The sequence below is a fragment of the Cololabis saira genome, chromosome 12 (assembly GCF_033807715.1).
Source record: "Cololabis saira isolate AMF1-May2022 chromosome 12, fColSai1.1, whole genome shotgun sequence".
Classification (NCBI taxonomy): domain Eukaryota; kingdom Metazoa; phylum Chordata; class Actinopteri; order Beloniformes; family Belonidae; genus Cololabis; species Cololabis saira.
Window position 1 is genome coordinate 42,465,349 of NC_084598.1, and position 13,045 is coordinate 42,478,393.

The 13,045-nt window shown below is 44.0% G+C and overlaps 2 protein-coding genes across 2 annotated transcripts in view; one reads left to right on the plus strand and one right to left on the minus strand.

Annotated features, from left to right (window-relative positions):
* The window catches only part of LOC133456428 (NACHT, LRR and PYD domains-containing protein 3-like), a 687,319-nt gene that overhangs the window by 52,118 nt on the left and 622,156 nt on the right, over positions 1–13,045 (plus strand).
* The window catches only part of LOC133457492 (uncharacterized), a 133,022-nt gene that overhangs the window by 3,358 nt on the left and 116,619 nt on the right, over positions 1–13,045 (minus strand). Inside the window, exons 36-37 of the mRNA XM_061736826.1 lie at positions 10,329–10,502; positions 7,834–8,019 (exon numbers count right to left, since the gene is read on the minus strand). Of these exons, the coding sequence (XP_061592810.1) occupies positions 7,834–8,019; positions 10,329–10,502 (360 nt within the window). The remainder of the gene's footprint in view (positions 1–7,833; positions 8,020–10,328; positions 10,503–13,045) is intronic.

Here is a 13,045-nt window from a genome sequence, read left to right on the forward strand (position 1 = left end):
TTCACAGCGAGAACTGGAAAGTCTCGCCGGTGTCTGTGCCTGTGTCCAGCTCGTTTGAGTCTATTGTGTGCGAGCTGTCTGTTTCCACTCCAACCATCATTGCCACTGTCTACCGCACCCCCAAACCAAATTTTTAAATGACTTTGCTGCCTTCCTCACCCATTTATCATCTCTCTCACCAAACATAAGAATACTGGGTGATTTCAATATCCACATGGACAATATTAATCTGCCTCTCACCAAAGACTTCACCTCCTGTTTAGACAGTTTTGGATGTCAGCAACACACTACTTTTCCCACACACTCCAAAGGACACATTCTGGATTTAATCTGCTGCTCTGGTGTCACTCCCTCCGACCTTACAGCTGATAAACGTCCCATAACTAACCACTTTCTCCTCTCATTCACAGTGAAACTCACCCTCCCTCTCGAAAAAAACACGCCTCATTTCATTTCGGAATATAAAAAATATTGACCCTGCCACTCTCACTTAAGGTATCCATTCCTCCTGCCTCCGTGACATCCACAATCTATCCACCCCTGATGATATGGATTCTCATTACAACACTGGACTCCATAGTATTCTTAATTCCTTTGCTCCGTTAAAAACCAGATCTGTTTCTTTCTCTGCCCCTTGGTTCACCCCCGATCTCCGTCTCATGAAAGCTAAAGGTCGGCAACTTGAACGCCTCCATAGAAAAACTGGTCTCACTATTCACAAGGACATGCACAATAACCACATATTACGTTATAAGGACTCCTTTGCCAGCACCAAAACCCACTACTACTCCGGCATAATCAATAAAGGAAACTCCAAGTCGCTCTTCTCCCTACTCAACAATATCACCAACCCCAGGACTCTCTCTCTTCTCATTTCTACACAACCTCCTTCTGCAACTCCATTATGTCATTTTTCACTGAAAAAACCAAGAACATCCATGAGCACCTCAGATCAATTCCTCACCTCAGCTCCTCAGCCGACTTTCACTCATCCACACACCCATTCTCCACCTTCCATCTCCCCATTCTCTCACAGAGAGAGAATCACAGAACTGATCCAGAAATCCAAGCCATCCACTTGACAACTGGACCCCCTCCCCACACAACTTGTTAAAGCCTGCTCCCCCTCCCTGGTCCCCCTCATCTCTGCCATCATCCACTCCTCTCTCACCACTGGGACTGTCCCTGCATCCTTCAAAACTGCTGCCATTACTCCAATTTTGAAAAAACCTGGTGCCGACCCCTCCAACTTCAACAACTTCTGTCCTATATCCAATCTACCCCTTCATTTCCAAAATCCTTGAAAAAACAGTTGCTTCCCAACTCCATTCTCACCTGTCCCATAACAATTTCAATTTGGATTTATTTATTTATTTGGTAAGGGACAATGTACATCAATCAGCTTTTTTTTTTAAAGAAAAAAAAAAAGTAGATGCACCCAGATTGCAGCCATAGGCTGGTTTACATCGGTAGTCCCCCTGCCAGATGTAATCAGCAAAAATCATACAAACAATAATGATAACAATCACAAAAAAAAGAAAGCAATATAGCACACATAACATGGCATATGCGTTCACAATAGAGGTCAATGACGATAAAAACAGTGCTGGGGAAATGAATGGTTTGAGAACTAAAGTGCTGTAGTGCTATTTTGTACCTGCTGTGGTACATGATAAATACTAATAAATAGTTGAATATTAAAGTGCTGCCAGTACATGATTATGGTACATGCAAAATAAAGTAAGTGAAAAGAAAACAAAAAACAAAAAAAAACAAAAGGGGGGTGAGGGGGGTGGGGGTCTATACGGGGTGTGGAGATGAAGTTTGAGATTGCAGCAATGCAGAGTCAGGTACTTAGTTATTAAAAATTAATCCTAAAAAAAAAAAATAATAAATACATTCATACATTGCATATCAACAGTGGTTACAAGTTTGGTTACTTATTAACCATTTTTTTAATTTAGTTTTGAATGTCCCATATGTGTTACAGTCTCGGATCACAGAGGGCGTAGTATTCCATATGCGACTACCTGCAACCGAGAGTACAGCCTGCCTATGTTTTGTTTGACATAGTCCGACAAGGGAGGCGGTGCCAACCCTTTTAGTATTTTATATATTGCACAGTCATACTTGAATTTAGTGAAGTTCTCAAAACTAAGAAACCTATGTTTCTGGAGTATGTGATAGTGGTGATGCGACATACCGGTAGGTTTTTTGTCAAATATTTTAATTGCTCTTTTGTAAAGCGATTCAATCTGCCTTACTGCGATCGTGGTAGAGAACGACCAGTTTGTAAACCCATACTCAACATAAGAAAAGATCATTGCATGCAGAAACACCCTGGCTGCTAATGTAGTTAAAGATGGCCTGATCAGTTTAAAGTTGGAGAGGTTAAAATTGATTGTTCGTGAGATGTTTTTGATGTGCTTCTTGAAGGTGAGGGTTGAATCTAGGGTGACCCCTAGATACTTGAACTCTTTCATGAGCTCAAGCTCCTCTCCTCCCAGGAAGACATTAGAGTGTGTGATGTCCTTTGTTATTTTTTTTGAGAAGTACATGCAGACAGTCTTTTTTGTGTTTAATAACAAGCATGATTTTTTGAGCCACTCATGGATATTAGCAGGGGCGATTTTAGCATCAGAGCTTTGGGGGGCTCAGCCTCCCCAAAGTTCATGGACCACAGAACCCCTAGGGGGGTCCGGGGTCATGCCCCCCCGGAAGAAAAATGTGTAGATTTTAAGTAAAAATGGATCAATCTGGTGCACTTTGAGGTCAAAATGAAGAGACTAGATCTATGAAGACTTATACACATCAATATCTTCTTTACTGTTCTGTGGTTTTACAGTGATGAAAAAATAATTGTTTCCCTATATATATTCTGCATACAGGTTATAGTAGAATTTTGCTTGCATAAATAATACCAAAATCACTTCAGGGGAGACTCAAGTAAAGTAATATTTTGCTTTGTAGGCAAAACAAAAGTAAAATTAAATCAAATCAAATGGAACTTCCTAACTTATTGGCTGGAATAATATTCCGACAAGATAATAATATACTGTAAGCTAAAGCAGGAGTTTGCAGTCAACTAGTTGAAAAGCAGCCACTTGCGATTCTGAAGGGCTTAATTTCATTCAGAAAACAAGAGACCCGTTTGAAAATATGTTCTTCACTTATGCCCATATTGTTTCTCAAAAGACATTGCATCCATTTAGACCCGCTTTACTGCGAGCTAGCATGATGGCTGGCTGGCTGGGTGTGTCATGGTAGCCTTGCCTATAGTCACCTGTCTGGCAGGCACAGTGACAAGTTATTTTGTTTAGCTACTACAACGGTATGCGCTAATTTGCATATCAATATGCGCTAATTGAGTAACTAACGACTCTGACTGCTCAATGCTCACCTCACAGTTTCATCATGAGTGGGGACTGGGGAGAACGATTGTTGACTGTGAAGGGCTACTTCGTTGTGTGTGTGTGTGTGTGTGTGTGTGACCTGTGTGAAGTGAAGGGATTAGGCACATAGATGGAGGAGGGAGCGCCTGGCTGTAGCGGTTCTAGAAACTTTTCGGGTAGGCTGAGTCAGGGCCCCCTTGGTGGGCTGAACCCCCCTAAATGTTTGTCAGCACACCCTAAGAACATAGAGGGGGGAACTCACACACAGCGCATTGAGTGTAATCAGAAACTGCTAGTAATGACCACCAGAGGGGAAAAAAAAAAAAAAAAATTGTCTCTATTTTTTTGGGGGGGCTGAGACTTCTTTTGGGGGGGCTCAAGCCCCCCCAAAAAGGGCCTAGTGGCGCCCCTGGATATTAGTCAGTTCCTTCGTGAGTATTTGGGCAGCCTCTTGAGTGTTTTTTGCCGAAGTGAGAATAACTGCATCATCTGCATACATTTGTATGTGGGTGTTTCTGCATGAAATAGGCAAATCATTAATATATAGTGAGAAAAGTATTGGCCCAAGGATCGAACCTTGTGGGACCCCCACTGAGCATGGAAGATGGGAGGACTTTCCTGTTGGTTAAATATGAATTTATCCACCTGATTGCTGGTTCTGAGAAGTAAAAAAAAGAGAGTTTATTTAAAAGCACTGCATGATCCACTGTATCAAATGCCCTTTTCAGGTCCAGGAATACTGCACCAACACATGCTGACTTATCCAGATACTTTTTAGTTTTTTCTACGAACAGGTTTATAGCTGATTCTGTCGAGTGATGTGCCCAGAAGCCAAATTGTGCAGGGTGCAACGGAGTATGGCCAAGGTTCAAGTGTGCAGTGAGTTGTGTTAGTATCCATTTTTCGATTATCTTTGAGGTGGCTGGAAGGATGTTAATTGGCCTGTAGTTATTCATATCTGTCCTGCTTCCAGATTTGAAGATTGGATTGACTATGGCCAGCTTCCAGGCGGATGGAACAACTGAGTGTTGTATGGATGTGTTAATTAAGTGTGTGATCGGATAGGCGAGTTAATCTTTATGTAGTTTTAAAAACATGGTATCAAGTCCGTGGATGTCCTTGGCCTTGGAGTTATTTATTGAGTTGATGACGTTAACTACTTCAGCTTCAGTGATCTGTTGTATGTAAAATATTGGTATTGCATGATTCATATGAACAGAGCCATACTCCGCAGGGAAAAAAAGTTTAGAGAGTCTTCCACTGACTTTATAAAAAAGTTATTTAGTTCGGTGGTCAGATTGTCTGGACTTCTCACAACAACCTGTATGAACAGTTCCAGTCCGGTTTCCGCCCACTTCATAGCATCGAAACAGCACTTATCAAAATCACCATCAACCTCCTCATGGCAGCTGATTCTGGACTCCTCACCATCTTCATCCTCCTTGACCTGAGTGCGGCCTTCAGTACCATCTGTCACACCACTCTTCTCAACAGGCTATCTTCCCTCGACATCACCCACACTCCATTGGACTGGTTCACATCATACCTCTATGGCCGGACTCAGTTCATTCAACTCAAGTCCCTGAAATCCATCCCCTCCTCCGTTACTTCTGGTGTGCGCCAGGGCTCTGTCCTGGTGCCCCTACTCTTCATCATCCACCTCCTTCCCCTCGGCAATATCTTCCGTGAATTCAACATTCATTTCCACTGCTATGCTGATGACACCCAGCTCTTCCTCACCACCAAACCCATGTCCTCTCTCCCACCCACCTCCCTTACTGACTGCATTTCTGAAATAAAAACCTGGTTCACCCAAAACTTCCTTAAATTAAACAGTAATACAACTACGGTTCTCCTCATTGACAACAAATCCACTTTATCCAAAACCAACAGCTTTTCTCTCACTATTGACAACTCCACTGTTTCACCCTCCCCCCAAGTTAAGAGCCTGGGTGTCATCCTGGACAGCACACTATCTTTTCAATCCCACATCAATAACATTACCCAGTCTGCTTATTTCCATCTACGTAACATTAATCGCCTCCGCCCCTCCCTCACCCCCCACACTGCCGCCATCCTTGTTCACAGCCTCATCACTTCCCGCTTGGACTATTGCAACTCTTTCCTCTTCGGCCTTCCTCACAAATCCCTCCATAAACTTCAACTGGTTCAGAATTCAGCTGCCCGCATCATAACTCAGACCCCCTCCATCCATCACATCACTCCTGTCCTCCAACAGCTCCACTGGCTCCCTGTTCAGTTCCGCATTCAATTCAAAGTCCTCCTGTTTACATTCAAGGCTATCCACAACCTCGCCCCCCCATATCTGTCTGATCTCCTCCACGTCCCCACTCCCTCCCGAGCCCTAAGATCTTCTTCTTCCATATAACTATCTGTCCCCTCCGCCCGTCTCACCACCATGGGGAACAGAGCATTCAGCCGCACGGCTCCTCGTCTCTGGAATTCACTACCACCCCAAATCAGAAACATTGACTAATTCACTCATTTCAAATCACAACTCAAAACGCATCTGTTCAAAACTGCCTATCTCACTTAATGCTCATTTATCTGCCTCTTTCTGTTTTTTTTTCTTTATTGCTTTATTGCTTTATTGCTGCTGTTTTTAAATGTGTTCTTTTTTTTTTTTTTTTAGTTTTTATCCAGATTTTTTTTCCCTATTTTTTATCACCCAGTGCTCCTACCTAAGTTACAGTTCTGGGCATTGCTCCCCTCTACCAACCCCGGGAGGGCCCTGCATTGAGCTCAGGTCTCCTCCTTAACCTGAGGAGTGAGCAGGCCGCTTCTTTTCACCAGACAGGGTGCGGCTTTCTGGCCATACGTAGCGCGTGGAAGGATCACGTTATTCCGGCCAGATCCTCCCCACCACATCTGGCACCCTGGCTGGCCAGAGGGGGCATGTGCAGCCCAGGACTGTGTGCATGTTTTTGTGAGTGCCAACCCGACCCAGGGTGTTGGCACTGAAGTCATGGGGGAACTTAACACACACTCAGCGTCCACAGCGTGCCGGGCGGGAATTGAACCCAGGACCTTCTTGCTGTGAGAAAACTGCACTACCAGCTGCGCCACCGTGTCCCTTTTAAATGTGTTCTGCTGTTTTATTATTATTATTATTATTATTATTATTATTATTATTATTATTATTATTATTATTATTATTAATTTCATCAACACTTTTTCAATATCTTGTGTGTGTGTTTGTTTCCTCATTTTCATTCATCATCATCATCATCATCATCATCATAATCATCTTACATGATCCACATAGATGAGAATTGGAAAGGTGATGGAAGGATCTTAACAGACTTGTTAAGAAATGTTTTCTATGGTGAGAGTTTTATATTTGGTAAACTTGTATTTGTTGAAATGAAATTTAACGGTAGTCAAAGGAAGCCAATGTTGGATTGACTGATTTCAGTCACAGTAAGAAGTTATTCAGTAAATCAGCTCTACAGCTCATATGTTGGACTACTACACATTCAGTCCGTCCACTATTGTCTGTCAGACCCTCTGAGTTTATTAACAGCGTCTGGATGACATTTTTGAACGTATCAGCCGTTTAAGCTCGTTGTACGTTTCCATTAGAAGCTGTTGTTCACTCGGTGAAAAATCAGCAACACTCGTCCTCCATTTTTGAATCAGGACATCTGGGACCAACCTCACAGGCTGCTTAAGGAAGACGTCAACGTGCACGTACCAGGATTAGTTCAACCTGGCTTGACATAGCTGCACCTTCTCATCCTGGATTGTCTTCCTGCAGCTGAATAATCCAGGATGAACTCAGGAGGATATTAAGCCTTTCTCACACATCCTGACCTTCTTCTTTCTACTTTCATGTAGCAAACCTCCCAACTCTCCCAGAAAAAACTACATCAAGATGATCAGTGATTAAACTAATCCAACCGTGGAAAACATTTGAAAAAGCAGCAGAGAAAAGCAGCTGGAGATGACTTTGGAGGTCTGGAATAAAATATGTAATCCTGGATCAATCTGGGAACTTTATATTCAGTTGGTTTCTTCAAAGACCTGAAGATCAAGATATAAATTAATCTTTTCTGAATAGAATACTAATTATAAATATTAAATTTCTACTATTACCTATTTAAATATTGGAACAAATGTATTTTTCTTATTTCCCAGTTAATTCTTGTTTGTTCAGATGTTTTATTCCAAGTTCAGACACATCTCTGGTTCTTCAGTTGTTCCTGTCTGACTCATTCAGATGTTTAGTTTTTATGTCATAAATCAAAAGAGGAAGTTTAAGAAGAAACAAATTGTTGGATGACTAAAGCAGAGAAGAAGAAACCAGAGCAGTCGGATGGTCAGTGTGGATCAGCAGGAGATCAGCCTGATGTCTGCAGGTTAGTGTCAACACAACTTTCACATCAGATTCATCTGAACACACAACTAAAACATGTCTGACCTCAGAGTCTCCAGTCTGCAGTCTGGACTCTCCAGGAAACCACACAGATGTTTCACCCCTGAATCCTGCAGTTCATTGTTGTAATTCAGGTCCAGATGTTTCAGATGTTTCAGATGAGAGGGGTTGGACTTCAGAGCAGAGGCCAGAGAAGAACAGCTGATCTCTGATAAACTGCAGTACTCCAACCTGAATAAAGAATAAAACATGTGAGCTGAAGCCACCAGGATGCAGGTTCCAACAGTCCAACATAACCAGTGAAAAAGAGCTTCATCAATATTCATGACATCATGCTGCTGCTCCAATAAAGACGTAGTGACTTCAGCTCTTCAGCTCTACAGCTCCACCAGTTGATCCATCCATACAAACTCATGTTGTGAACTCAGGAGGAGATGTCAAGCCTTTCTCACACATCCTGGACTTCTTCTTTCTACTTTCATGCAACAAACCTCCCAACTGTCCCAGAAAAACTACAGCAAGATGATCAGCGATGAAACTATCCAACCGTGGAAAACATTTGAAAAAGCAGCAGAGAAAAGCAGCTGGAGATTACTTTGGAGGTCTGGAATACAATATGTAATCCTGGATCAATCTGGGAACTTTATATTCAGTTGGTTTCTTAAAAGACCTTAAGATCAACTTATAATTGGCATCTTTCTGAATAGAATACTAATTATAAATATTAAATTTCTACTATTACCTATTTAAATGTTGGAACAAATGTATTTTTCTTATTTCCCAGTTAATTCTTGCTTTTTCAAATGTTTTATTCCAAGTTCAGACACATCATACACCGGTACTCGCTCTGCTAATGGCACAGCTGCAGCTTGTTAGTTCATTTCTACAAGGAGTTAATTAGCGGGACTGCCAGTACCTCGTTGCAAGTTCGTCTTGTTGTCTCCATAGAGTATGGTCGCTTTTTCCCTCGTGTTTTTGGATTATTATTGTGGATTACCTGTTGACAATTTTTGCGTTGTTTTTTTTCCCTGCCATTTAAAGGTATGTGTCTGTGATCGTATTCAAAAACATTTAATACTGGGTGAAATGGTCCTTCCATCCTGAGAGTAGCCAGTGAATAATGTGTTCAGAAAAAGGAAAGAAAAAAATCCAACCTCTCTGAAAGCTTTAATCCTGTAAAAACTCTAACAAATCTGTTATTTGCTGTCCGAATGAAACGGATTGGTCTAGGACCAGAGGCTTGGCAGGGGGGAAAGAACCAATCAGATGCCTTCATTTTAAGCCCCGCCCACGCCTCCCTCCGTCCCATGCGCGCTCTTGTCTCGTCTCTCTGCCTCCAGCCTGCCACTCTGCTTCCTGCAGCCTCCAGCCCCCGTGTCCGCTTCCCACGGGTCGTCCTCGGCTCAGAGTGCCCCAGTGTAACCCCCCCCCGCTCCTCCAGACCGACTGGCAACCGCGGCCTGACATCCGATGGCCCCCGCCGCTCCCGGCTTCACTGCCGGCCCGCGGTCGGGCGGTCACATCGGATGTAACGGCTCGCCCTGCTAAAAAGGCTAAAAATAGAAAGCCAAAGTGCGATTCTGCACTGCAGGTTGTCCGCTACTGGGGTCTGGCAGACCCCCAGTACCGGAGCGGCGTTGTGCCGGTGCAGGTGGCGGTGGCTGCGGTGCTGCAGGCTCTGGAAGCACGGCTACGCCGCAGGGTACGGCGTAGCCTACGGCATAGGCTACGCGGCGACGCGCACCATTCTGCGTTGGTGTAACGCGGAACCATAAATCAGCCTTACGGCGATCCCTATGCCGTAACCTCTGCGTTGGTGTAACGCGGAACCATAAATCAGCCTTCAGTGTGTGCTCTGTGTGCTGTTCTGAACTTCTCTGTTGTGCTCATTTTGCTGGGACTCCGGGTCCCTCCGCCGTTCATTGTTGTGTCTAAAAATGATGCGCAGTGCCCACCCAAACAGAAACGATACAGATATTCTGTGATATTTTTTTATATTTATAAAAAAATAAAGTTATAAAAAAATAAAGGATCCCCATAACTTTGATTGGGTGGGCAGGATGCACGTTTGGGTGGGCACAGCCCACCCCTGCCCCCCCCTAAAACCGGCCTCGCTTACAGGTGAATGAGACATGGGCTAGTTTTGTTGAAAATGTGCTGTCCAAAATGTCCTGGAAAACTGGACTCCTGCAAATGCGCGTTCCCCAAAGTTTGTGGGGGCGTGGCTTTGGACAGAGCGTTGACGGGAGGGGGAGGAGGGGAAGGGGCTTAGAGGAGGTGCCACTTTCAAATCTTGCTAGCTCTCCAACATCAGGGACCCTACCTTTAAGGAGGCAGTTTTTTTTATTGAATGTTTTTGGCTGAACTTGAACTCAGAGACAAACCCTAACACTGTTGGAGGACTAAAGCAGAGAAGAAGAAACCAGAGCAGTCAGATGGTCAGTTTGGATCAGCAGGAGATCAGCCTGATGTCTGCAGGTTAGTGTCAACACAACTTTTACATCAGATTCATCTGAACAAACAACTAAAACATGTCTGACCTCAGAGTCTCCGGTCTGCAGTCTGGACTGTCAAGAAGACCACACAGCTGCTTCACATCTGAATCCTGCAGGTGATTCTTACTCAGGTCCAGATGCTCCAGATCAGACGGGTTGGCCTCCAGAACTGAGACCAGAGAAGAACTGCTGATCTCTGACAAACTGCAGCGCTCCGAACTGATCAAAGAATAAAACACAGATAAAACTCTAGATGAGTGTTTTGTCCACATCAGTTCAGGGGGTAGTAGGGTGGTGTGGTGGGGAACACCGGAGGTTCACAGTCACAAGGTTCCTGGTTCAAATCCCAGCTCGGTTTTTCCCTCATGTTCACTCAGAAACAACTCCGTCAGGGTTTTTAATGCTTCCACATTAAACGCAGAACCGAGATACTTTGTCTCTTTGATGTAAGGGATAATGCCCGACGAGGTGTACATTATCAGAAATATATGGACGACGCGGGGGCGTGAACCATCCAACGCGAGGTGGAGGATGGTTTGCCTCCGCAAGGTCCATATATTTATGAAAATCACTACACTGGCTTCCAGTGAGTCAAAGGATAGAGTTTAAAATCTTCCTGCTGGTCTACAAAGCACTGAATGGTCTTGGACCAAAATACATGGTTGATCTGTTAGTTCCCTATGAAGCTCCCAGACCCCTTAGGTCTTCTGGATCTGGTTTGTTATGTGTCCCAAGAACCAGAACCAAGCAAGGTGAGGCAGCGTTCAGTTATTCTGCTCCTCACCGGTGGAACAAACTTCCTGTAGACCTGAGGTCTGCTCCAACTGTCAGCTCCTTTAAATCAGGGTTAAAAACATTACTGTTTACTCAAGCATACTCCTAAATTAAACTTACCTGCTGTATTCTACTTCCTTTATTTTTAACAGCTTGTGCTTTTTATTATTTTACTTATTTTCTTATCATCGTATTCTTAATTTTTTCAATCTTGTTTGTTATTTACTGTCTAATTATGTCTTGCTGCTTTTAATGTCAATGTAAAGCACTTTGAATTACCTTGTGTTGAATTGTGCTATATAAATAAATTTGCCTTGCCTTGCCTATTTGTATAGAAATGATCTGTTTGAAGTCTTTCAGTCAGGGTTCAGAATGCACCATAGCACAGAGACAGCACTGGTTCGAGTCACGAATGACCTTCTTATGGCCTCAGATAAGGGATTAGTGTCCATACTGGTTCTACTGGACCTCAGTTCTGCTTTTGACACTGTAGATCATGGCATTTTACTGCACAGGTTAGAGCATGTTGTTGGGATTAAAGGGACAGCTCTATGTTGGTTTAAATCATACCTATCTGACAGGTTCCAGTTTGTTCATGTACATGAGGTTTCTTCAGAACAGTCAAGGGTCTGTTATGGTGTTCCGCAGGGTTCAGTGCAGGGCCAATCTTGTTCAGTTTATACATGCAGCCATTGGGAAGTATAATCCAGAATAACGGCATACACTTTCATTGTTATGCTGATGATACGCAGCTCTATTTGTCTATGAAGCCGGATGAAACAGAACCGTTAGTTAAACTTCAGGCATGTCTTAGGGACATCAAGGACTGGATGTCCGGATAATTTCTTGCTTCTAAATTCAGATAAAACAGAGGTTATCATTCTTGGTTCAGAGCATTTAAGGAAGGGATTAGATGGTGTTGCGATGGCTTCCAGTGCAACTGTGAGAAACCTTGGTGTTGTTTTCGAGACCTGATAGTGCCTTATGTTCCTGGCAGAGCTCTCCGTTCTCGGATTGCAGGTTTACTCGTAGTTCCTAGAGTATCCAAACGTAGATTTGGAGGGCGGGCGTTCTGCTATCAGGCACCATTACTATGGAACCAACTTCCAATCTCGGTTAAGGAGGCGGACACATCCTCCACCTTTAAAACTAAACTTAAAACCTTTCTGTTTAGTAAAGCCAATAGTTAGTGTTTAGTAAACCTCTACCTGGTGTTGGTAAATCTCTAGGTAGTGTAAACTCTAGTGTGTCAGAGTCAGTAGTCATAGTTGCAGCTATAGAACAAGACTATAATAGTTAGTCTCAAATATAGCTTCGCAGTAGATATGCTGCTATAGGCCTATGCTGCAGGGGGGCACCGACATGATCCACGGGGCGGTGCCTCTCACCTTTCTTCTCCTCTCCTCTTCCCTTCCTCTCTTCTCCATTTCCATTTTTATTTATTATAAGTATCTCATAGCTATCATTTTTGTCCATCGCTCCTGTAGCTTCTTGTGCTGGCCCCCCTTTTTTTCTCTCTCTTTTGTCCATGTTGCAGCATCCTCTGCTGGTGGCGAAGAGCATCTCTGAATGCACAACACCTGAACCTGCAGCGTGGGAGTGAGAGAGGCAGGGTAACGGCCTGGTCAGGCGGGGGAGAGGTTTGTCCGTCAAGACACCTCTCCCTGGCCCTGTCCCTTCTCAACCTTTCCCCTACCCTGAACCTAACCTGGGGGCTTGCTGATTCGGCCGGAGCTATGGGGGCTGCGTGCTGGCCTGCGGTCCCCACCCCCAGTCATCCCGTTGCTGCTTCCACCTGCCTGCTGTGCTGCTAACGTCCCCGGCCCCCCAGTCTGGCCCTCGGCAGGAGGGTCCCCCCTTATGAGCCTGGTCCTGGTCCAGGTTTCTTCCCTCCTAAAGGGGAGTTTTTCCTTGCCACTGTTTGGCTTAAGGCTTTTCTCCCACTATGGGAGTTTTTACCTGCCGTTGTTTATGTAATAATTGCTCGG